General features: G+C 39.5%; 1 protein-coding gene across 1 annotated transcript in view; it reads left to right on the plus strand.

The window, feature by feature from the left end:
- CTC1 (conserved telomere maintenance component 1) overlaps window positions 1-27,413 on the plus strand; it is a 227,368-nt gene that overhangs the window by 156,196 nt on the left and 43,759 nt on the right. Inside the window, exons 13-14 of the mRNA XM_089385741.1 lie at window positions 20,727-20,940; window positions 21,098-21,215. Coding sequence (XP_089241867.1) covers window positions 20,727-20,940; window positions 21,098-21,215 — 332 coding nt within the window. The remainder of the gene's footprint in view (window positions 1-20,726; window positions 20,941-21,097; window positions 21,216-27,413) is intronic.

Below are 27,413 nucleotides of genomic sequence, written 5' to 3' on the forward strand. Positions count from 1 at the left end.
TTTTTTCTGGGTTTTCCCATTGGAGAGGTTTTGCCCTATCGTGGAGCCTATATCTTGTGTACTTTGGCTCTTTGTGATCTTCATTGTTTTGGTAGTTGCTTGATGAACAAGAAATAAAAGTAATGAAAGGCCAAATAACATCACCAGTAATTATCAAGTAAGGAAAGTCAATTATAATATACAAGAACTTTGATTTTCGAACATGGTATCAAAGCTAAGGTGCAAGAAGGAGATTGAATATCACATTTTAGTTGGCACTTTCTTCTCAGTGGCAAGGTTTATGAAGAAAGGTTTCAAGTTTCTTGGGAGGCTCATTGTAACTATCAGAGGATACATATTGAAGAAGAGTTCCAAGCAAGCAAAAGAAGTGATGGATGGGAGTTTCTTCTCTGCTCTCTCAGGCACTTTCAACGACAATAATATATGGGTTATTGACAGTGGAGCTTCCAGACATATGACAGGCGAATGCAATAAACTACGGACTTTGTAAAAAAGCCTCTTCTCATTCAGTCGAACTTGGAGATGAAGAGTTATCCAGTGAAAGGAATTGGATCTACTTCATTGGAGTTAGAGAGGTGGAAAAATTCATCTCAATAACATATTCTATGTTCTAGGTTTGAAGAAAAATTTGCTTTCTATTTCTTTCCTAGACGATAAAGGTGATAGTATTGCTTTTGTTGATGGCAAAGTTTTGGTTTGGGGTAAGAGCTATAGTATTGAACATGCTAAGATAATTGGGATTTGTAAGGGGACATTATATAGATTTCTTACACCTATCCCTCAAGCCCTAGTACACTTAGATGTGAGCCTTTCTGAACTATGGCATAGAAGGCATGGACACCTTTATTACAAGATAGTGCCATCTCTGAATCAAGTAGTCATTGGCATGCCTGAATTAAAGGAAGATCAGGAGGAAGCTGTAAGGTATGTGGTCTAGGCAAGAATGTGAAGAAACCCTTTGCAATAACTGATATGAAATCAAAGAAAATATTTGATCTCAAACACTCTAATGTGTGTGGACCTATGGCAGTAAAATCTCTTGGCGTTGATGATTTCTCGATGAAAACATGGTTATACCTCCCTAAGAACAAAGATGAGGCATTTGAGAAGTTTCAAGAATTCAAGAATAAAGTAGAGAATCTGACAGAAAGGAAGATCGAGACATAAATGTTTGATAATGGTGGAGGATATACCTCCAAAGAACTTATAGCATTTTGTAAGGAAGCATGGGATTACGAGGGAGGTAATTGTTTCTTCTAATCCTGAATAGAATGGTGGCTGAAAGGAAGAACAAAACAATTGAAGAATGTGTTAGAGCCATGCTCATGATAAAGATCTCCTCAATTCTTATGGGGAGAAGCATTGGTAACAATTGTCTACATGCAAAATCAAAGCCCTCATAAGATTCTGAACAACATGACTCCAAAAGAAAAATTTACGGGAAGGAAGCCGAGTGTGGATCATCTTTGAATATTTGGATGTCGAGTCTACATACACATTCTAAAAGACAAGAGGATGAAAAAATGGATCCTACTAGTACAAAAGGCATCTTTGTTTGTTATAGTGCTTCATAAAAAACATACAAAATCTTCATTAAAGAGGATCGTCGTATTGAAGTAAGCAATGATGTCACCTGCGATGAAAATGTAGCTTACAAGAGATCCAAAAATATGTCAGTTGATTTTGATGAAGAAGAGGTACCCATTTTTGAAGAAATCTCAAACGATGACAATGTTCAAGATCCTACATGAATTCAAGAAGATTTTGAAGGACCTAGTGAACTTGTGTAACATGTTATTATTCTAGAAACTCGTAAGAGCCCTGCTTGGTTGAGGAAAACTCTACAAGAGGCAGAGGGACATGCAACAAGAAAGGAACCTTTAGAGAAAGTAAAAGACGTAAAAGGTATTTTGGTTATGCAACTTATATGACTAAGTTCATTGAAACTGAACCCTCCTCCTATGAAGATGTAACTAAGCATCAAGAGTGGAGGAATGCAATGCAGGAAAAATACTTGTCAATTATGAAGAATGATGTCTAGGAGATTGTTCCTAGACCAAGTGACAAATCTATTGTCACTTCCAAATGGATATATAAGATAAAGCATGTTGTGGATGGGAGCATTGACAAGTATAAAGCAAGATTTGTGGCAAGAGGCTTTTCACAAAAGGAAGGTATTGATTATGAAGAAACCTTTGCTCCTACAACGAGATATACAACGATCTAATCACTTGTTTCTTTGGTTGCTACTATGGGATGGAACATCTATCAAATGGATGTTAGAAAACCTTTCTAAATGGACCATTGATGAGGAGGTTTACATTGAGCAAGCTCAAGGATTTGATGTCCATAAGAGGTAGACAAATGTCTGCAGAATGAAGAAGGCTCTAGATGGCTCTAGATGGCTTAAAGCAAACACCTAGAGCATGGTATGCTAGGATGGATGTTGTTGACGACTACGTGTCAACGACCCATAACAGTACACCCCTCTTTTTTCCAAAAAGGGATTGTGCCTGATCGATGTGTCCGTGCCGTCCAGCTTTCATCATCAGCTTGATTGTCATGTTATAATGTAAACCCATTCTACATGTATATGATGTAAATTATCTCAGCAGATCTGTGTCATGTATGTAATTTCCCAGGTAAACCTACTGTTTTGGTGACGATCTACATTCTGAGAGGTTTTTTGTTTGTTCGGATGATCGACAGAGTTTTCCTTTAGTCTTACCCCAAAGACAGAATGTATTTTGTCACTGGGATCTTAGGCGAGTCCTAGTGTTATAGATCGAGTCTATGTAAAAGTGATTTGGGAATTGTCCTAACTATTTGGTTAAGTTATTTTATTACAAATTGCTTGGTCTGCTGGATTATATTTGTGTCACAGAAATGGGTTGTTTGTGAGGGTCTGTTACAGATGGGTTTTTCCGCTTATGATGTAAAATATATGAAAATTATGATGTAAAGTGTCTTGAGGGTTGGAAAAATAATTTATCCCCTCGTAGGTTAATTAATTAAATTTTCTAGCCAAAAAATTAATTAAAATCCTAAGCCAAAAATTTAATTAATTCTATGTTCTAGGTAAATTTAAATTCTCCAAAGGCAAAATTCGTCGGTCCTTTAAAATTTAAATTTTAAAAGGTCTCAGGACTAAGGTAAATTAATTATTTTGCTAAATTTTAAGTCTTTAGTCCCTGGGGTTTAAGTCAAAGTCAAATTTTTGAGGAAATTAACTCAACATTTTTATTTTTGAGTTAATTAAAATGCATTTAATTGAAAGATTCGAATTTCCTCAAGAATTTAAAATTTCGATGGATGAGATCAAAAGAAATTTTAATCCTCATCAATGTTTGAGATTGCTTTGACGAGGATCACTCGAACTATCCGTTGGAAGATTTATCTTTAAATAGGAGGTCATTTGTCAATTGATCCATCTGATCTCTGAGTCGTGTGCTAAGCTAAAAGCTCTCGTGTAATCTTTTTTGATAATAAAGAAAGACTTTGGGGTTAATTTTTCGCCAATGTTACTCTTCATGGAAATACTGTAAAATGTGTCATTTTCATGCATGAATTTCTTTTTAGCCACTAATTGTAGCTTCTGAAGTGTGATTTGAGTACAGGTATCTTGCTCAGTCACTAGGGTTTGAATGGTACTTTAAATTTTGATTATAATAGTAGGTATCTCTATTTATCTGAATTTTATTATTTTTTTCTCGCTCTATTTTGATGGCTGAATTGAGTTTTGCAGGAAAGTCTTGATTTTTCGGATCATCGAGCGTTTAGGGAAGTTTTTAGTTGGACCAGCAAACTCCCAATTTGTATTTTCTAAAGAGCCCAACTTGATATGATTCCAGGCTTATCATAAGATTTTTTATTGGTGATGCATGAAGGGTTTTGGGCTAACCACCTCCTTTTAAATTTAAAAATTTAATTTTTCATGTGCTAAATTGATAAATCTGGCTTTGTAGAGCCTTAGATTATCAAATCTGGGAGCGGAGTTGGACTCACACTCTCCAGATTTGATAGATCATTCATTCCTGTGCATATATCTGTAATGTTTTTGGGTTTTCTGACTTGGGTTTTATTTATTTTTTGTATATTCGGGTTCTGGGTGATTTTTGTTTTTAGGTACAGGTTGCGGATCTGAAGGTGAAATTTGATTCGAAGCCAAATCTAAGCCCTGGAGGGTATGATTTGGCCTCAAAATCATTTTTCCAGGGATACTATCCATATTTTTTGTAGTCCAAGGGTTTGAATTTTTTTTTTTTTGATTTTAAATTTGGAAAAAATCTTATAAGGGTTTTACAATCTGAAGGGTTTCAAATTTTCTAAAAAATTCATAAGTTCTGGAAAGGAAATTTTAAACAAAATTTTTTGGGAAATTTTCTTAATTTTTTTGGGCTACCAATTTTCTATTTGCTGCCGAATTGAGCCTTCTTTTGGGCTGCGTTTTTCCCTTCCAAAAAATTTTTGAAATATTCATACTGTCTGCGTTTTGAGGGTTTCTGGAATTTTCAGATTTCGAGCTCCCTGCTAAACCAGCTTGCGTTTTTCCTTTTCCTTCTTAGGCATGTCAAATCCCTGCTCTCCGGTTCATCTTCTGCTACTCGTCCTTCTGCCATCGCATTCCATACTTGATCCACGCCCCTCTACTCACATTTTTGGCTAGCCCTTCCAATACGCAGCCTCTTCATCGTTGCTAACCTAACTCGCAGCCCTCCAAACCTGCATTCAGCTCCTCCACGGCTCTCAAACACTCTCATCCTTCGCTACCATTGCTGCCATCACATTCCATCTCCCGCCGTTGACCTGCAACATATTATCTTGCTCCCTGTCTGCCTTGCTTCCTTCCACTGTTGAACACCCTCAGACCTACATACTATTCGATTTCGACTTTTGTTTTCCTTTTTATTTCTTTATGTGGGTGGGGTTAGTTAGGGTAGATTAGGTTTAATATTTTTTAGGTTTATGAATTTTGTTTTGTCTTGATTCATTTTGATTTTGTTTATTAATCTAAAACATAAAAAAAGAGTTCTATTTTGGTTTTGTCTTTTTTTTTTTAAATTTTATTTCCTTTTTTATTATTATTTGATATGATTTTATTACGTTGTTTCAGTTTTTTGATTTTGTTTTTTGATTTTTTATTTTTTAAATAAAAGACACTAAAGCTAAAAAATCATAAAAATAAAAAACCCAAAAAATAAAACGTAAAAAATAAAAAGTAAAAAAGGAAGGGGCTTAAGCATTACTATTTGGGACTAAAGTATGGCAAAAACCAGGTGAAATATATCTTGTTCAGGGAAAGTATGTGATCAAGATACTACAAAATTTTGCATGATGGATACCAAGCCAATGACAACTCCTATGATTACGAATCTATAGAAGTTGAGGAGTTCAGATTCCAGTCTGGTGGATCCTACTTGTTACAGACAATTGATTGGATCCTTAATCTTTCTTGTGAATACTAGACTTGAATTCATTTTGCAGTAAATGTACTTAGTCAATTTTAGATGGAGCCAAAACATGACCATTGGATAGCAACCAAACACATTCTAAGATATCCTCACTGGGACTATATATCACCGCCTTTGATATGCTGGTAATAAAATCTAGCTCTTGGGATATACAAATTTGATTGGGGTGGTAGTGAGACAGATGGAAGAAGCACTACAGGTGGATGCTTTAGTTTTTGATCTTCTATGATCTCATGGATGAGCAAGAAGCAAGATATTGTTTCTTTGAGTAGTGCTGAAGCCGAGTACATTGTTGCAAGCGAAGTTTGTAGAGAACCTGTTTGGTTTAGAAAGTTGCTATCAAATTTATTTGAAGAACCATTAAGCCCTACAAGTATACATTGTGAGAACGGAGGTTGCATAAGATTGATAGAGGACCCAGTTTTTCATGCTAGGACAAAGCATATAAACAATAAGTACAACTATATCAGAAGCTTGATACAAGATGGGTTCGTGAAGCTACATTATATTCCTATAGATTAAAAGGTAGCTGATATTCTGACAAAGGCGTTACCAAACAAGAAGCTTGAATACTTAAGAAGCAAGCTTGGTTTGGTGGATATCTCTTCCTTGATTGAGAGGGAGTGATGATGGACAATATATTATTTTCTTCATGTGTCATGCACTAGATTAGGACTAACAGTCGTAAGTCTTAGTGAAGGCCATGAAGAGAGAATGGGGTTCGGAGGATTGGATAAGCATCTAAAGTTGGTACTTCTTGAGGATTGGAAAATTGAAGATAGAAGTAAACTCATGGACGAAATACTCTTTGAGGATGAGGTAGGGCATCCAAGATAAGAGTAGTCGAAGAGGATTGATATTATTTGAGGATTGGGAATCCAAGATAAGAATAGTCCTAAAAGGACATACCTAGTGAACATTCGGATGGGGTATGTGCCTTTAGAGGTAGTGTGGTGTCTCACAAAAAGTCTCCCATCATTATGCTCTCATATAAGTAGAGCCTGTCAAGTTAAGGCCTTATTGACAATGTTGGTTGTGATATTGATGCTCAAAATATGGCTTATCAATTCAACTCTTCTTATGAGAATAGTTCAATTTGAGAATCCTTGTATCTCATGATAGGATTATGAATACCTCCCTAGTTAAGAGGGAGTGTTGGAGAATGTAACTAGATTCAGTCTTCATAATGACCTTTGTAAACATGACATTGTATATTTTGTATATAAAAAGAGAAAAATAAATTTTATTTATCAAAGCATGGGTTTCATGCTCAAGTCTAGGTCAAAGTTTGTTCTTCATGCTTATAGGGCTTATTGAGTCAAAGAAGAATTTTTGTCATGTAATGTAGGCCCATTTGGATCAATGTTGCAGTAATCGTTAGTGGGATAATATCGGCAAGGGAAAAATCGTTAAAAATCGGGAAAAAATCGTAAAATACAAAAATATTCTTTTTTTTTTCAATTTTTTTAATATCTAAAGCATCTCAATGAACCGATTTTTAGAAAAAGACATGAAATAATTAATTTTTAATGAAAAAACTATTTTTAATATTTAAAACCATGATTCCGAACCAATAGAGAAAACATATGCAGAGTTTTCTCATCTATATACCATGTAAAGGTGAATATATCAAAATGGCACCGAGTGCAATACATATCATTGACAAAATACATAAGCAATGAGGCTCTAAATGGCGTATAAAGTCCAAAAACAATGCTACAAGCAATGGGGTCATTGGCCTACTACAAGACTACAAGTCTAATGGTAGATATCGGTGATCAACATGATCATTTGTCATCGTGATCAAATTCATCACTGCTACTAGACAGAAGATCATCAATCAGAGCTACATAAAAATCATCTGGATCAGAGTCCGAGGATGCCTGAACCTCATCTGCAACCTCAGTAGTAGCACTGCCACGAATAACAATGTAATTAGACCTAATGGAAGCACGAGTTGGTCGAGTTGCATCATTAGTGCCTTCCATTGGTTGTTTGCCTTTGCTTGATGCGACTACTAATTCTGGTTCCGATGGCGCATCCAAATCTGCTTCAACCCCCTCCAACACCATGTCAATATCAAAATCAGCATCAAACTCTGGATCTTCAGTCTCCTACACCCATTCTGATGTTGGATCAATATTGTCCAACACAATGGTATCTAGATCAAGTCTTTTGTTCATCATTTGGTTGCGCCTTAGTCGAAGGTTGTATTGCACGAAGACAAGATCATTTAATCGTTTTTGTTCCAAATGATTTGTCTTCTTCATGTGTATGCACTAAAAAACAGACCAATTGTACTCACAACCTGAAGCACTGCAAGTTTGGCTAAGGATTCTAACTGCAAGCTTTTGTAATTGAGGACATTGGCCACCGAATGACTCCCACCAATGTGCTGCAAAAAAAAAACATTAATTAATAACTTAGAACTGTAAATTTGTAAACAATTGAACTTTAAAAGAAAAACAAATTGGAATTGCTTACCTGGTTGATCCACATTTGTTGCCATCTTTGCCAAGTTTTTGCCAAAGGTACCTACTGCCATACTGAAAAGAGTAAGTTGTCTATCTATTTCCCATTGGTCTACATGGTTAGGGACTATGCGCTCCAAGCAATTATACAATCTATCTCTGACCTCCACAACCTGCAGATCTCCTAGCTGAGCTTTATAATGATACTTTGGGTTCAAAAAAAACCCAGTTGCATGTATAGGATGACGAAGTTGATTGTTTCATCTATTATCAATGATCTCCCATATACACCCATATTTAGCTAACTTATCCTTGTAAGTTGCATGTATCTGTTGTTTTGCCTGATACGTAACCTCATAAATGATGCCCATGGCCAATTTTTCCCCATCCACCATCAGTAGCACATTAACAAGGGGCCTGGTGATTTTCGCAAGCCCTGTAGACCTTTTCCAAAAATAATTGTCAAAAACTTTCTTTTTGGTGTGTTTGCCATCTTGTCTACGAGCCCACCGAGATGAAGTCCAATCATCAGAAGAAAATATTTTTTGCAAAATTTTTTGTTGAGAATTGAGAGTCGAGACATTGCAATGTGAGGAAGTGAGTTGCAAATATCGTAATTACAAACCTAACAAGCTCTTTGCCCCCACTGTTTTCCCTCATTAGGTTCAATACTGATGAGTGGTTGTAGATGTATTTTGTAATGCACTTGGCATGCTCTACAATGTTTTTTTCCCACTCCACTTTGCTTATGTCCTCAAGCATGAGGTCTATGCAATGTGCAACACATGGAGTCCAAAATATGGTCTTATATTTGGACTCAAGCATCATTCTAGCAAGAACATAGTTTGAGGCATTATCTGTGATTACCTGCACAACATGGTGCTCCCCCATTGCCTGAATAATCTCATCCAAAAGCTCAAATAGAAGGGTTGCATCCTTCACCTTATTAGATGCATCAACTGATCTCAAAAACATATTTCCTTGAGGGCAAGAAACAAGGAAATTAACGATAGTGCAGTTCTTTCCATCATTCCATCCTAATGACATGATGGAACAACCTATTTTGAGCCACGACTCGTTATACTCAACCAAATACTCATCAATGGAAGAAATCTCTTTTTGCAAAAGAGCTCCCGTCAAGTCATGCACAGTAGGGCCTTTGAAGCCCCTTTCCTATCGCTATAACAGAGTCCCACATAGCTTGGTAATAAGGTGAGTGAGCAACATTAAATGGGATATCTGCATCATACCTCCATCGAGAAAGGTATTGACAAGAAGATTCTTTGCATTGTTTTTTCCGTTGCTCATCTAAAGTGGGTTGACGACTTGGCTGGGAGGAAGTGGGATTAGCAGTGGCAGTGGTGACAGAGGATGAGAAATAACTCTGGATGTTCGTCCTCTTTGTTCCTTTGGATTGTTGGCCTTGATGATAAGACCCAAGAGCGGGAGGAACATAGTGAAAGAGGTCATTCGTGGAAGGGAAAGGGGAGTCTTGAATCTCAAAATCGTAATACCCACTCTCTTTCATGGCTTGTAAAATTCCCTTCTTCCTTGCAATTTCTTTTTGGATAACATTCTCCCTAACCTTATTCTCCTCAAACTTCTCAAACTTGCCAAGGTATTCTGCTCTAACTGGGCCTATTTGTTGATTTGGGGTAGCACCGAATGTGCTCTAGCTGCGAAAATTGGTTCAGAGGCTAAAGGCACATGAGATCTCCAATACCCAGAAAGGGTTTGGGCAGATTCAGAACAGTTTGGGAGATATTAAAATAATTAATATTTTTAATGGAGTCCCTAAGTACAAACTTAGGGAAAATAAAATATTAATGTGAATTAATATAAAACTGTGTTAGAATGGTCCAAAAGTCATGGATCAAGCCAGATCTAATCCTAGCCGTTGATTAGGAACTTAATCTCGGTCGTTGATTTGTCAACGAGAAAAGTATAAGAGGAGGCTTGAGGGTCACTTGGAGAACACACCGAGTTGATCAAGATTTCAATTTTCTGGGGTAGGGTTCGCTGAGGAAGTCGAAAGAGTGGTCAGAGTTGCAGATGAGCAGCAATGAATATAGAAGCAGAGAGGCAGAGATAGCACCAGGAGGATCAGCGCACAAGCCGGGAGAGACGGACGTAGAGCTAGCCAGAGGTTCACGTAAAGCTAGCTAGGGCTCATGTAGAGGCAACCAGGAGCTGCGCAGTAGCTCACAGAGCCAGCTTGGGTGACACAAAGGCTATAATGGCTGATGCAGTGCCTCCAGAAGCTGGCGCAGGGCGAGCTAGGGTGACACGGGCATACACTGGGCCAAAAAGGGCTGACGTTGGGGTTTTCATGGGGGAGATTGGAGTTGGGAGTTGTCAGAGTGTTTATCCGGGGTTTCAACTGGAACATCTGTCTCCGACTGAGAGGTACTACTGCCGATATTATTCTCTATTGGGTGAGCCGGTTTTGGCACCCAGATTGTATTCTGAAACTGCTTAATAATTAAAACTCTCAGACAGCTGGATCAGTTTTCTCGCATTGGGTTTTTCCAGGGACATTGGTCCAAAAACAACGGTGTCACTTGTGTGCTTGTTGTGTTTCCTTCAGTTGATGCTCTGTAACGTGTTGAGTATGTACTTTTATTTATTTTCAGTATTTACATGGTAAATAACTTGTTAATTAATCAAAACAAGTAGACATAAATAAATAAATAAATACTTGGCCTCTTATCCCAACCAAGTGTTGCTTCAACTTGAGAATACCCCCACCTCCATTAGATTTATTGCAAAATTTGGATATCATTTTTTCGTAAATCACATCACAATGAGCCCACCATTCACTGTCCTTCGCTTTTGGAGGCACAATTGCTAGAAATATTTGAAATTTTCAAAGAAATTTGCCATTAAAAAAATTGCAGCTATGAAAAGTAGAAAACCTAAGACAAATTTAGGAAAAAAATGGGCACATTTAGCCTACAAAATTTGATAGCATAGAACTAGAGATTTGATAACAATGTAGCATAAACACATAAAAAAATTAAATACATGGACAACAGTGAAATATGGATTTTTTCAAGTGAAGGTCCTTACCTGGAAATGCAAACTGGTTTCCTTAGCCTCTTCTTGAAGATGCCAAGTCTACTAACAACTTCAAACAATCTCCAATATAGCTCCAAGTCCAAGTCCAACCCTCCGAGATGATTACTCCACCAAAATCTCAACACCCTCCAAGCTCCCAATGAAACTCACAAAAACTCCAAATGATATGTGTGAGGCAAATGAGAGGGGAGACCTTTTTTTATTGGCTTTGGGGGGGTGTTTTTGGAGAGAAACAAACCCTAGTTTCGCTCAGGGTTGCGTGGGAGCGCCAGCCCCCCCTTCACGCTTCCGCTCCCCATTCGCGCTCCGGGCGGGAGCGAGTCAGGAGCGCGCTCCCGAAATGCTCCCGGTAAAAAAAAACACCGCCTAGTTTTGTTGGAGCGTTTTAGGGAGCGGTCTGGAGCGCTTGATCCTTGAGCGCTCTTGTACGCTCTGAGAGCGTTTTTTCCAGAGGGGGAGCGGGGTAGGAGTGATCGCTCTTGACCACTCCCCTTGTGAAAAATGCTTCTGGACGGTGGAAGAAAAGGTTGCACCGCAGAGAGGAGAGAGGAAAGGGAGGGAAAGGGGAGGGGGAAAAATAAATAGACCCTTTCCCCTCCCATTATTCACTTTATGCATTGAGAGCAAGAGGAGCAAGAGAGTTTGGAGCAAGAAAGAGTTTGAAGCTTGGGGAGAGGAGCTTGGTGAAAGAGGTACTTGCAAAGGGAGAATGGAGCTTGGGATTGAAGGCCAAAGAGGTAGGATCTACACTCTAATCTAGCATTTTTTTTTTGTTCATTGCTTGCTAAATAAATAAATAACTTTTTTCTCTATTTCCCATTCCCATTTCTCCATTTTTTTGCAGATTCAAAACTTCAAATTTCAAACATCATGGTTATATGGCTTGGCATTTTCTTCTTTTTGGTTCGTTTTTTGGTTATCATGGTGTTGGAGAGTAGAAAAAGAAGGGTTGATCATGAAGAAGAGAATGAAGAAGTGGGTTATAGTGGATTTGATGAAAACCCTGGAGAGGAGTACCTTGGTGAGGAGGAAGAGAGTGAACATGATTCAACCCAAAAAACTAAACAAGACCAAACCCCATTGTGGAAATATGTTTCTAGGCCTGAAGCAGGGAAAGGGGGTGGAACCACTAAATTTGATTGCCCCCATTGCAACAAAACTTACACAGGTTCATACACCCGTGCCAGAAGGCACCTCTGTGGGAAAAGGCCATGGGATGAAGATAAAGCAATAGGAATCAAAACTTGTGCAAGTGTGTCAACAACAAATAGAGCCAAATACATAAGGGAAGAGGAGGAATCCCAATACAAATCTAAAAAATCAAAGGGTTTCTTTGAACCAAGCTCACAATCACATCAACATGCACAAAGAACTCCTTCAACATCCTCCCATGGCAGTGGATATGGAGGCACAGGGTCACCAAACATCTCTTTAAGGCGTAGAATCATATAAGGTTTCCTGGATGAAAGGTGTAGGAATGATGTGTATTGAAAAGTTTACCGGTTTCTCTATGCATGTGGGATACCATTCAATGTTATTTGCTCACCTTATTGGCATGAAATGGTTTCTCCCATAAATGATGCCCCTAAAGGATACACGAGCCCTGGGTATGAGAAGGCTAGAACCGTTGGACTTGATCATGAAAAAGCAAAAATATCACATTCTTTGAGTAGAATGAGAAATTCGTGGACTGAGCATGGGGTGTCCATTTTATCTAATGGATGGAGAAATGTAAAAGGCAAGCCATTGATAAGTGTTCTTGCTGTGTCTGTCAGTGGTACCATCTTTCTTTTAGCATATGATTACTTAGAGAAGTTCAAGACCGACATCAACGTTGCAGAACCATTACTTGAAACAATTGAACATATTGTGCCATACAATGTCATCCAAGTCATCACTAATAATGCTGCTAATTGTAAGGCATCAGTAGCAATTACTGAGGATAAATACCCCAACATAATTTGGTCTGGGTGTTTGGTTCACACAATGAACCTTTTGATGCATGATATTATTAAGAACAAAAACCAACAATGCAAATGGATTGGTGATTTGTACAAGAGGGGCAAACAAATGATAAAATTTATTACCGATCATAGCAATACCCATGGTCTTTTCCCCAGTCACTCAAGGTTGGAGCTATTGAAGATTGCGAAGACTAGATTTGCTAGCTATTACCTCACCTTTAGGCGCCTTTTGAAGGTAAGAGAGTCATTGGCTAGTATGGTATCAAGTCCACACTGGCAGGTATTAAAGGAAAGGGCTACTAATGCAGTTGACAAGCAAGGTTTTGAACAGGTGGAGGAGACCACCCTTGATGGTCAGTTTTGGGCATGTGTGAGGAAAGTATTAGAATTCACCAAGCCCATTTATCGCATGATTCAATTTGTAGATACAAATAAACCAATGAAATCGGAGGTGGATTAGCAGATGGATACCATGTTTGGGCAAATAAAAGATATTATTCAGAAAGATGATCCCAACTTGTATACACTGATTCACAATTGTGTGTGTACATAGTGGAAACAACTTAATGTTCCGCTACATGCCTTGGCATATATCCTTTTGCCAAAATACTACTCTCCATCTTGGTTGGGCCAACCTGCACCTGGGGGTGGGGTTAGGGTCAAAATACATATAGATCCATAGTTATCTACAAGATATATGCAAGCATTGGACAAGTTGGTATTGGACAAGGAGGTGTGTGCTAATCTGCATCTTGAATTAGGTAGATACTTGAGTTGCACAGGTTTGTTTGGTTCTTTGCATGCAATGGAAGATAGGGACAGATTTGATGCTCTTACATGGTGGGAAGCATATGGCAGCATGGGACTTTTGCCAAAATTGGCAATTTTTTTTATCTCACTGGTTGTAAATACTTCTTTTGTGGAGAGGTGTTGGAGCACCTACAACTTCATACATAAAGTGAGAAGAAACAAACTCAATGAAAACTAGACAAAAAACTTGGTTTATGTGCACTGCAACTTGATGTTGTTGAGTCATTACTGTGATTGGGCTTATGAGGATCCAACATATAAAATTTGGGACAACCACCTAGAGGACGATACTTTGGAGGATGGCACTATACATCTTGAAGAATTGGAAGCAGAACTTATGAGAGATGAAGATGAAGCAACAACCATGCCACCCCCACCATCCAGTAGCAGTGCTCGAGTTCCAAGTCTTGTTCCTTTGCTGTCATTGCCTCCATGTACATCCACACGTGGAAGGCATTTTCCTTCTGGTTCTAGTCGTGGGATTGTGTGGGAGGAGACTCTTAGAAGACCACCACGACCTTCTCAGAAATTAGACATTATTTGTGGCGGCAAGAGGAATCTGTAGATGATAGATTTACTTGTCTTTTCTAGTTTCTAGTAGTTTTAACTTTTAATAATTGTTGACTCTTTCATATTTATTATAATATTTTTTGTAAACAATATATGACTATTGAAGTTTGAAGTTGGCAATTATAACTCATTGGTAATGAATTCTGAATATGATGCTTTGTGAAAGTTGAAAGTTGTTTCATTTCATGTTAGATATTCTTTGTTGTAATGGTTACACTTAGCTTACAGGTACAACATTGGTGATCAATTATGATAAATGTTATATAATGAATTTTGAAAGCTTGGAACTTTAAGATTGATGAATCATGAGACTCAATATGTTGTATGTTACTAACTTGTGGACATGGTTGATGAATATTATAACTTCTAGATGATTGTTGTTATATGGTTCAATCTATGGGTTTTATGTTTTTTATATCTAACTCATCATTCTACATGCTTTTGTTGACATATATGCATCAAAATATAAAAGTATAAAAATATATATATTATATAAAAACGCTCCCAGAATTGCTCCCAAACTGGGAGCTTTTGAAATTATCGCTCTCGATCCTGCTCCTTGTTTTCGCTCTTGCTCCCAAGTAACCTTGGTTTCGCTCGAAACGACCTTAGAAGTCACCAAAAAATTGCACGTGGGTCTACAGCCAACATGGCAATGAACTCGCTGCTTTACCCATAAATCGGTCAGTTAGGCCCAATTTTTGTGAAAAAAAGGAGGAATGGCCCCTCTACCCGGGGTTTTTGCCTGGTTAGGCTGGTTTAGCTAGTGAACTGACTAGTTTGACCGGTTTACGGTTTAGATCAACCAATTTTTAATACTATGAGTAGAGGTGACAGGGGTAGAGCAAGAGGAGATTCCCTCTAATCATTCTGATGAGAATGAGATGTGTTCTTCTACTATAGTTAAGTCCATTGATTGTCATGAGAACACCGTTGAAGAGTATGATCAATCATGGGAAGATGACGACAACAATGACTAGCAAATTGTTCCCATGTATGAAGAAGGCCAAGCAGAAGAGCACTCAGAGGTGCATGAACATGAAATACATAGTATGCGTGATGAATAATGTTTGAAGAGCCAATTGAAGTCTCAAGTTGGAGCTATGGTCAAGGGAGTTGAGCATCCATCTTTGGGGCTAGCCATTGATGAGGTGCAAGTAGATGTTGAGGCATCCAACAGGGCTATAGGACTTTCAAGTGAGTGTTGTAGTTTCTAAGTCTTCTAGCTAGAAACCCTCCATGCGCTTTACTGATTTATTCCTACCTACCTGTTCCGTTACTTAACAAGTTATTTACAATGTAAATACTGAAAATAAACACTAGTGCATTCTCAACATATTACAAATCATCGACTGAAGGAAACAAAATCAATCACACCAAATGACACCGTTATTTTTGGACCAATGTCCGCAGAAAAACCCAATGCGGGAACACCGGTGCAACCATGTGAGGGTTTTCTTATTAAGCAATTTCTGAGTATAATGTGGGTGCCAAATCCAGCTTACCCAATAGAGAATTTCCTTGGTAGTAGTACCTCTCAGTCTAAGACAAATTTCCTGGCTGAAACCCCAGATAAACCCTCTGGTAGCTCCTCAGCTCCAGTTTGCCCCAAAAACCCCAGCGTCTGCCTTTCTGGACTGTGTCAGCCGCTCTCTGCCCAACGCTGGCCCTGTGTCACCCTGAATGGGTCTGTGTCAGCCTCAAGAGGCCCTGCGTTAGCCACGCTCGCCTCTCTGAAGCACTGCGCAGCTCCTGGTTGCCTCTGCGTGGCCCTGCGTGAGCCCTGGCTGCTATTGTGTCACTCTCTCTGGCTCATGCGCTGCTCTCCCGACACTATCTCTGCCTCTTTGTCTCTCTGTACTCACTGCCCCTCAATTGCAACTCCGATCACTGATTCTATCTCTCTTAGCAAACCCCACTTTAGAGAATAGAATGGCTGATCATTTGGTGTACTCTGCAAGTGACCCTCAAGCCTCCTCTTATACTTTTCTCATTGACATATCAACGACCGAGATTAAGTCCCTAATCAATGGCTAAGATTAGATCTGTCTTCATCCATGTCTTTTGGACCATTCTAACACAGTTTTATATTAATGCACATTAATATTTTAATTTCCCCAAGTTTAGACTTGGGGACTCCATTAAAGATATTAATTATTTTAATATCTCCTGAACTGTTTAGAATTTTCCCAAACCCTTTTTGGGTATTGGTGATCTCATGTGCCCCAACCTCTCCACCAAATTTCGTGGCTAGAGCACATCTGATGCTGCCCCAAATCAACAGTGAGAACCACTAGAGAGAGTTTAAGCATATCAGGGTAGATCTTATGGCAATGAAGGCAAAGGCCCAAGCACTTCGAGGTACCATTTTACAATAGATCAATAAACTTGAGGAGCTTGGAGTTGCGTGTGCCAAGTCAGAGGCCAAGCTGTCTAGCATTGGGGAACAACTAACATCCCTAACTGGGCAACTAGGGGAACATATGTTGGAGTTTCAACATAACCCTCTTTAGAAGTACATAGACAGGGCTTGCAACACTATCAACCCACGTCTGTACATTGGAGAGAGAGGGTTAATGTTTTCTAGATGGATCTTATGGGTTGACTCGGTGGAGGAACACGAGTTGAGCATGGTGCATCATTGGTATAGTGGACTTGATTCGTGCACAGGTGGTCATGCATTTGATCCTTCCCATGGAATGGATTGGCGAGAGATTATGAGTTATCTTACTAAGCGGATGATTTATGGAACAACATCCATAGCCATGCACATAGTATAGTTGAAGCCATGGGACATGGGTGATGATGAATGGCCACTGTGGCATAGGGATCTAGGAGGATCCAGTGGTGGTAGGATGAGTAGAGGTTTGCTTGGGATCTAGGTATTGAGAAATCCATTCAGCTACGAGATTACGTCGTTAGTGGGCCCAGAGGGTTTTGGAGGAGTTATATGGGATCCGACAGGGGTTGCTTATTTTATTTCATCATCGAGGTTAGTTCTGCATAGTTTGTTTTTGGTTCCGTTGCATTCCAACGATTCTCATAAAATGAGGTTATTATTGAGCACATTTAAATTATATATGCTCAAGATGTTATTTCGAGTAGATTATTTGCAGACTTGTTGGAAGCAAGATGAAGAGATCTTTAAGATGGGATGGTGAAAAGTGACTTTCAGTGGCCGAGGAAAGCATGGAGGCAGATTAATCATTCTTCGTGATTAAAAGTGACTTTAATTACATAAAAGAGGGGAAAAGTGACTTAAATAAAATAAAAGGGTCACTGGAATAAAAGGGATAATCTTGTAGAATGGAAATAAATAAATGAAATTAAAGTGCTTCTAGATTGTTGAAGAGAGATCTACTAGATCTATAAAATGGAGGGGAAGCTAGCCTTTTGGATCATGAAGAGTTAATCAGTTGTCTTTGTGAAGATTGGGGAAGTTGTCCTCTCAGGTTCATTGTGCCCAGGATGAAAACCATTGGGTATTGCTTATTTGAGAATTGGTGAGATTGGACGAAAACCCATCTATATACCAATCCCTTGGTGAATTCATTCAGAATTCACTGGTGCGATTATCAGTTTCGGTTTTAGTTTGGGATGCCAGATTTAGTATTGCTACAGTCATCTTGAGGCCATCATCTTAGCTATTGTCAAAGGGAGCGTTTGATAGTTTGTATTGGCATGTAATCTTGCTTTAGTAATTTAAATAAAGCTGAGTTTTCCTGTATGTGTTCGATGTTTTCTCTAAAGTTGCAATATTTCTAGTTTGTTTACATCTGCAATTTAATTTGTGCTGGCAAAATTGTGTAATTTTATTATGGTGTATTGTTCTGAAACAAATTGATGGGAAAGTTACTGGAATATTCTGAAAGGAATATTGCATGTTAGGAGCTGCAAACCTTGATATTTGAGGTGGATTTTGTATGTTATAGCTAGCAGATAGCGCAAATCTGCATTCAAATCACTAGAAACAAAGTGTAAAATATGTCCAATATTAGCAAAAGTCCAATGTATCCATCTTTGTCTTAGATTCTACGTTATTTTCAATTATCCCAAGGTAAAATCTTGGTGTCTATGATATAACAATGTAAAAATCAACAACTAAAATTTCCTAATCCAAAGCACGGAAATAAAAGTTTTGAAGTTTCTAAAGTAAATGATTTTTACAAATTATACCTTGTACAAAAAAATGTACCTCAGTTGTTAGGATGTGAAGCATGCACCTCCCTAAGTCAATATTGCACTTTGTCAAGGAAGCGGGCTTGGTCTACAAGAGAAATAACACACACTTATGACTCAATGAATCTTCTACCTTTCAGACCCAACTAGGAGCGACCTCTTGATGCAGTGTTCTTAGACAAGTGGTTTGAGTGAAAGGTGGAGTACAAACCCCTCTGTGGCTGAAGCTTCATATCGGAGTGGTCCAACCTTTCTTGAAGCAATCCACCCGCAAACAAGAAAACGAAGTGGGGTCTCCCCTTATTATGCCTTCTCCATGTGACTATGTAGTCCCTTGGTGGCTCAACCTGTTAGAATTTGTGTGATATCCCTTTTGCTCAGGTACTTGAGAGGTACAATGGAGTATCGACTCAGGTATGTTAGAGTTTGTGGAGTGCAATTGCAATGCCACACATTCAAATTGGGCTGGGAGTGGAATGGACATGAAGAGTACTTTTGGTTTTTGTTTCATCTTGGGATCGGCTATGATTTTGTGGTTTAGTAGGAAGTAACACTTAGTGGCACCTAGATCAGCAGAGGTTGAATACATGGTTGCGAGTTTGGCAAGTTGTGAGGCCATATGGCTTCACAAAATTCACTCAGGTTTATTTGGACTTGAGATGGAGCCCATGGTGATTCATTACGATAGTAAAAGCTGCATTAAGCATTGGAGAATCCAGTGTTTCATGAGAGATCCCAACACATAGAGATCATGTACCAGTTCATTAGAGATGGCGTCCAGAGAGGTCTTGTGAGATTATAATACATATCCACAAGTGAGCAGGTAGTAGATATTCTCAACATGCCTTTAGTGAAGGGGATGTTCGTGTTCGATAGGGACATACTGTGGGTGGTGGAGAATCCCTTCCTTGCTAGGAGGGGGTGTTGATTTTATAGCTTCAGAAGGTCTTGTGCATAGGCTTGCGTTTAGCATGTAGGAGAAGAAGTCCTGCTTAAGTGGTTATTTGAGAGAAGCAACTAATATGATTTCTTTCCTAAATTTAACTTAGTAAAAACACATTAATTGATTAAACTGTTTAATGTTGGCTAATTGAGAAAATTTCTAATGTTAAATATTTAATTATTTAAGTGACTTAGATCTAATATTAGCCATTTATCTGAATTGGTTAGGATTTAATTTTAACCGCCCATCACTTTGGAGATTGAGGTTTAGGGATTTTGCTCAATTTGAAATTACAAAAGGTGCCAAGGGAAAGGATGAAGATACAATTGTTTTTGAGGAGATTCCAAAATATTTGCATGAGTTAATTGCAGGTTTGTGAAGAGGCTGAAGAAACAAAAAGAGTGTGCAGTTGGGAGTTCGAGTGGGCACAATTTTGCAGGTGGAGCGCACAAGAGGAGGGCTGAGATATGCTCGAGGATGAGGCCGAAGTGTGCCATGAGCTTGAAGAGGCTGAGAGGGTTGAGGCCGAGTTTGTGGAGTGATGCTGCAAATGTGGGGAGGGTGAGAAGGTTGAGGCCACACTAGTGGAGGGCCCAAGCTGCTTCAAGTGTGCCGAACTTGTGAGAGGCTGCTAGCAAAGTGCAAGATGAGATTCTGAGGGCCGATTTTGCAAGGTTCCATTGATTGTATTTTATGTGTATTTTCAGAGGGCCATTTTCCTTGGTAAGGGGGCCCCTAATTTTTCTAAGAAGAATGTAATGAAGATAAATTTGGAGGGAAAAATCTTTGCTGTTTGTGTGTGATTTTTTTTGAGTATTTCCACTGCAAAATTATTGAGTTAGAGGTAGCAGAGTATTTCTGTTTTGTAGTTTTCAAAATTTATTTACTGCAGAAAATTACTTTGCTGGGTAAAATATTTTGAGGGGATAAAATAGCTGCAAAGAAAAAAAATTCTGAAATTGGTACTTAAAAATTAACACTATTAATTAATCTCTATTGACTTGATCCTTTTCAAACATATGTTTTTCTTTTCACTGACAATGAGCAGAAATTGTGCTTGAAGCCTGGGAAACTCTATTTTCTAACATAGTCAAAATCCAAGAGCAAATGGGTAAATAATTTGATTTATCTTCAGGTAGCTTTTTCCTATTGTGGGGACAACTTTTTTTAGCACTACATAGAGTTTAGAGCCTTTTATTATGCTTCTTTCTTGTCATTATTTATGTGGTGCAATTTTCAGTGACCCCACTGGAGAACAAGAGTTGTTGCTTACTCCAGCGTCAACTATTGTGATCAAGGCTACAAAAGAGGTTCTTTATCATGTTAATGGTAGATATAATACTGAAGCCCAGGATCTGTTGCTTATTCCGAATGACTGGCACATCAAGGATACAATTTTGATTTCATCCTTATCTAATAGCTTGATTGAAGAAGGCATAAGACTTTGTTGCAGGGTAAGATTTCTGCGTCAAACAGCTACTGTAATTTATATTGATGCCAACTATGTGAATCTTGTTCATGTTGCTGGTTCTTCATGGTCTCATGAAAAAGGTGGCTTTTTTTGAATTGATATGATTTGCAGTGAGATTTAAAATAATTCCATGTCCACAGGTTGTGTCTGTTCAGAGTTTAGTTCTACAGTGGCAGCCCGGAAAATCTGAATCTGCTTGTTCATTGTTAGGGGGTGCCTTAAATTCTATTCAAATAATTACAGGGTCTTTCATTTTAGGTATTACACTTCATCTCTAATTTTTTGATCAAGTGCTCATTTTGTTAGATTAGACAAAAAATATATTTTTAATAGTATTCCAAATATTGCCTTGTAAAATTCTTCAAAATACATCTACATAAAAATGAATAATATGTCAATTCATATAAATATTTATGTTAAGCTGCCATATGATGTCACCTAATCATCTTGATCTCAGAAATAGGGAGGTTGGTGATCACCTCCAGAGGTGAGTAACCTGAAGAAAGCTACTCAATATAGTTTAAAAAGGCATCCTTCAGAAAAATTCGTGTACAGTGAAAAGAAGAAACAAGGGTTCATGCTTTTGTTTTTGATTTAACATGGCCTTTATCACAATTTAAAGGTAATATTTTTGGGGGCACATACTATACTCCCCATAAAATACAACTTTACATCATGACCTTCAACATATTTCAATGGATTTGCCTGCTTACTATTAAAATACTGTGGTTATGGAGGTGTATTTTCCTTTTTGACATCATTTGGGCTTGTGCAGAATCCTGTAATTTTCTCAAGTGCAGCTCACAGTTTTCGATTAACTATCATCCAGATATTTTTCCAGTCATATTTTATGTTTATTATTTGGAGATTTTACAAATTACTGCTCAATTTTGGCCCATAAATTTTCGTTTTAATGTTTCTATGGCCATTCTAACTTTGCTAACTTCTGGAAACACTTTTCAGATAATTGTTTTGAATTAATTATTGGTTACAAGTTACAACTTTCATACCTGATAATTTTAGATAATTGTGTTTGAGAATTATATCCACTCGAAAATTGTTTAAGACGACATAAGTTCATTCTTGCTGATCATTTTTTGTCACATTGGAACTGCAATTTGTGTGCTTGTGTAAAAGATTAGATTGTTAGCATGAAATGCAACCAACTTAGATTCTAAGAGAAAGTTACTGTTGCATAGACGGTCAGTGCCATTTGACTTTCAGTGCTTTCCTTGTTGAAGTGAAACTTATATGGCCCAGGCTCACTTGTATGTCTCCACCAAGGCATATCTATCATAATGAAGATGTCCCTCACCCCTATGTGTTATTCTTGGAGTCTATGTCTCTAGTATGGCACATGTCTGATATGAGTTTGACTCGTGCCCTGTGCACAGGACATGAGTCAAACTCTTGTTGGACACCATTCACACACGCATCTGATATGAGTTTGACTCATATCCTGTGCGTTGGACACGAGTCCAACTCGTGTTGGACACCAGTAACACACGTGTCCAATATGAGTTAGACTCGTGTCTTGTGCATAGGACAAGAGTCAAACTTGTGTTCGACACCAGTCACACATCTGTCCAATATGAGTTTGACTTATGTCCTTTGCGCATGACATGCGTCAAACTTGTGTTGGACACCAGTAACACATGTGTCATGATTTTTGGACACGTGTCCATGGAAAAGTGCCCCTCCTCACTCTTAAAAACCTGGTTTTGTCTGTCTTTTACTCATTTAATCAAGTTTTAGGACTTGTGGGATACTGCAAATTTATGCATCAAATCAATTCGATTTTCTAGAATGGGGTTTGCTAAGAGAAATCGAACCAGTGACCAGTGTTGCATCGAGGCGCAGTGAGTACGAGCAGAGAGGCAGAGATAGTGCCGGAAGACCAGCGCAGAGGCAGAGATAGTGCTAGAAGACCAGCGCAGAGGCAGAGATAGTGCCAGAAGACCAGCGCAGAGGCAGAGAGGCAGACACACAGCCAAAGGGACCGACGTAGAGGCCAGGAGGGCCTGCGTGACCCACATGGAGGCTGCAGAAGTGATGCAGAGGGCTAGAGAGGCTGCACAGAGCCTCAGAGGGTTGACGCAGAGCCCAGGAGGGTTGACATAGTGCTTCAGATTGTGCTGGAGAGGGTTTCGTGGGGCAGACTTTCAGAATATCTGCTTCCGAAGAGAGGTATTGCTGCCAATTTTTTTTTATCTCTGTCGGGTGAGCCAGTTTGGCACCCAGTGTACTCAAGAAAAACTGCTTAATAATAAAACCCTCAGAACTATTGTACCGGTTTTCCCAAGTTGGGTTTTTCTGGGGACGATTGTCCAAAAATAACGGTGCCCCTTGTGTGTTTGTTCATTTCTTTCAGCTGTTGATCTGTAGATGGTTGAGACTGTATTGTGTTTATTTCAGTATTTATATGGTTAAGTAACTTGTTAGTAATTAAACAAGTAGGTGAAATAAACCAGAGAATATAGATAAAATTTCTAACGGGTAATACTTAGAAATTTCAACATGGTATCAGAGCATTGGAGATCACAGGAGAGCTAAAGGTGCCAGCTGAATCAGAGAATTTGTAGCAAAAATAGCTGTCCTGAGTGACAAAAACTGTTCCTAGGCAGAGAGCTACAGAGAAAGGTTGACGCAGAGGGCCTGTGTCATCAGTTCGAGCCAGAGAGAAGGCCAGCTCGAAGGCAGAAGAGGCTCACGAAGAGCCATGCAGGGACCAGGAGGGTTGACACAGTTGGCCAGGGGAGAAAATCAGCTTTGCCGGGATTGCGTAGAGCCTAGAGGCTCAGTTCTTCAGTTGCTATGGCATAGGAAGCTGTGGGTAGATTACGGGGAGTGAAGCTTGTGGGGTGCTGTTGCTGTCGAGACAAAACAATACCTAACGGGATAGAACCAAGGTAGAGGGAGTCACTACCCAGGTACATTTCTAGCCAAAGAAATCCAGATCAGTGTTGCAAGAGCATAGGAGATCGGAGAGGTGTGATTCGACTATTGGCGGAAGGATTTCCAGGAGGGAAATCAGAGGGAGTCTAGCAGAGAACTTCCAGGAGGGAAGTAGAGACTCAGAGGAGTCGAAAAGAAGAGCAGAGATGGCCATGAACGGACTGAGGGATCAGGACAAGCTGGACGGGGTGTCCAACTTTGTGATTTGGAAGGCCAGGATCCTGTCCGTTTTGGATAGACATCGCATCAAGGCCTTCGCCTTGAGAACCGTGGCTATCTCAGTCAACCCAGCTGATAATGAAAAGTATGAGGATGCGATGGCCAAGGCGAAATGCATAATCCTTGTTTGGGTCGAGAATCATGTGGTCTAGCATATTGCCGAGAAGGAGACGACAAAGGAAATGTGGGATACCTTGAAGACATTGTATCATGGCACTTCCATGTAGAGGAAGATGCTACCGGAGAATCAGCTGCTGTCATACCAGATGCAGAAGGGGGAGCAGATACATCACTTCCTCAGAAGCTTGCAAGAGATCTGGGACCAATTGACTTCCATAGGGGCCATGCCGGATCAAGAGTTAATGGTGAGGACCGCCCTAAATGCAATCTCCAAGGAGTGGGAGACATTCGTCCAGAGCATTCTGGGCAGAGCGAATCTTCCAGATTGGGAAGAATTGTGGGCAACTCTTGGCCAAGAAGAGATCAGACGGCTGACCATGACGGGAAGTAGTAGCAAAGGAGCTCGGGTCAAGAAAGAGGAGGAAGAGGATGCAACTCTAGAATTTGTGGGGCAGCAGGGGAGGAGGAAGAGAAAGGACCTCTACAAGATTAAGTGCTTCAACTGTGGGGAACTGGGCCATTATGCAAACCAGTGTCCTAGGAAGAAGAATATGGGAGAGGCGTCTGGCTCCAAGGCAATGCCAGGCAGAAAAGGAGGTAGAGGATGATGACGATTATGCCATGAGTGCTCATGTACCTCTAGAAAAGAGGTGGGGAGACATCGAGTTGTAGTCAAGAGGACTATAGGAGATGAGGGGAAGGATCCTAGAGGTACCCAAACTCCGAAGTGGCAGTAGCAGGATGATAGTTGTCAGTAGAAGCGGATGTTGATGGAGTGGCAGAGAGTGCTAGAGTGCAGTAGTCCCTCGCAGCGCAAAGAGGGTTGCAGCAGTGCGAGAGGCACACATGAGGTTACAACAGTGCAGGATGGCAGAGAGAGGTTTGCAACAGTGCGAGAGGCATAGAGTTGTTGCAACATCGCAGAGGCAACAAAGGGAGCGCAGGATAGCGGCAGAGAGAGCTTCAACAACGGGAGGGTTTCTAGCTTGACAAGAATGTCAGTGGTTGGGTAGATCAACTACTTACTTCCTAGTAACTGAGTTGCAATGCAGCGGTAGCAGTGCTAATGCTATGGGCAGCATGATGCAACATGATGAGAGAGAACTCCAGTGCAGATGTAGTGTTGGGAAGAAGGACCAACAACAACAAAGATGCAGAGGGAGCTGTCGTACAGATGTAGTAGTGGCAGTGGTAGAGCCATGGTCAGCAATACATGATGCAACAGTGCAGAGGATGTTGGGTAGGAAGGCCCAACATCAACACAGGTACTAGTGCCATATGATCAGGGTGATGCTCAGTGGTGGTGTATTACTAGAGCACATTCCTCGCTAAGAGGGAGTGTTGATTTGGGGTAGCATCGGATGTGCTCTAGCCATGAAAATTGGTGGAGAGGCTAAAGCAAATGAGGTCTCCAAGCCCCAGAAATGGTTTGGGGAAATTCTGTCCGGTGAAGGAGATATTAAAATAATTAATATTTTTAATGAGTTCCTAAGTCTAAACTTAGGAAAATAAAAATATTAATGGGTATTAATATAAAATTGTGTTAGAAGGTTCTAAATGACATGGATCAAGCCAAATCTAATCTTAGCCATTGATTAGAGATGTAATCTCGACTGTTGAGGGTCAGTTGGAGATACTCCAGAGTGATCAGTCAGTTCAATTTTCTAGAGCGGGGATTGTTAAGAGAGGCCAATAATGAATACGAGGCAGAGAAGCCAACAATGAATACGAGGCAAAGAGGCCACACAGAGGCCAACAGTGACTGCGCAGAGGCCAGAAGGGCCTGCGTGTGATCCAGGTGGATATTGATGGCCACCTGCCTATTCCACTTGGACTGCCAACACTTTCTCTTTCAGTTTTTTCGGTTTTTCTTAATTGTAGCACAATTTACTATTTTTGGCAGTTTTTCGGGTCCTGAACTGTTAGAGCCATTTTGAGGCCCTAAACGATGTTTTAAGGGAAAATGGAGAGACCGAAAATATCCCAAACTGGCTTGCCCATTTGTTTTCGACTCTCTTTGAGATCTTCGAAACGAGGTATTATGATAGCTAGACGAAGATCGTATGCCAAAGTTACGACCCCGAGAAGTTGATGTACCAATTTACCCAAACGGGGCACACAGTTTTGGCGCTTCATCTCCTAGGGTTAGGTTTTTGGATGTTTAGGGTTTTCCATTGTTTCTCAATAATAAACAGGCCTTTGAGCCTCATTGTAACATAGTTCGAAGGCATGTAGCCGCCACATTTCTTCTCAGAGATAAGCTACCATCACTCGAGCTAGTCTTATTTCCATTCTGTTTGTAAGCATATTCCAGTATTTTATATTAATGAAATGAAGTGTTATTTCTACTGCATCTTTGTATTTATGGTTATATTTGTAATTTGTTGCGTTCCTGTTTAAATCTGAATGAGTGGTATTAGAGCGGTCTGCTCTTTCTCTGTTTTTCTTTGCATGTCCTCAACGAGGTCGGGATATAAGGAGTTAGGGCTTGAACTGGTCAAACCTTTGTAAAAATTTCTGTTTTCCCACCCCGGTTTTCAGTTTCACCTTATTTCTCCCATGTAGTTAAATGCCCATTCCCATAACCATACATTTAACAGACTGAAAAAAATAAATATGGCTGAAAACACAAATTCTGGAAATTTTTCAGAATGCTGGAAATTGCAGAAATAAAAATCAGCAATTAAAAACAGCCATTAAAACACATTAAAACACTGATATTTTTGGTCAACTTGACCCTGGAAAAACCCCCTACAACTCTTGGGGAAAACCAGTTTGAGAGCTCTTCTTTATTTCTGAAAATTGTCTTTTTACAGTGAGAATTATTCAGCAAAAAATCAGCAAGCAAATTTACAACTTATCTCCTTTCCCGTGCCTCACAGCAATCTGGAAATTACAGCAAACAGGACAGCAATAAATGCTGTACGACCTCCGTTTTGTGTGTAGAAAAATCAGCAAACTGCTCCTCGATTTTTGTGCAAAAATCTGCCTTTCACTATGTGCTGAATCAGCTGTACAAATCTGCTCAACTGCTGCCTTGGAATGTGTGCCAAGCTGCTGTCTCCTTCTCCTTCCTGCTCAGAAATCTCTCTTGCTCTCTTGCTCTCCTTCTCCCAATCTGCTCATGAAAGAATGAATGACCTTTTCCTCCTTTTCCTCCTT

This window comes from Pinus tabuliformis, chromosome Q (genome assembly GCF_031772625.1).
Source record: "Pinus tabuliformis cultivar Carrire ecotype Pingquan chromosome Q, CPIR1, whole genome shotgun sequence".
Lineage (NCBI taxonomy): Eukaryota > Viridiplantae > Streptophyta > Pinopsida > Pinales > Pinaceae > Pinus > Pinus tabuliformis.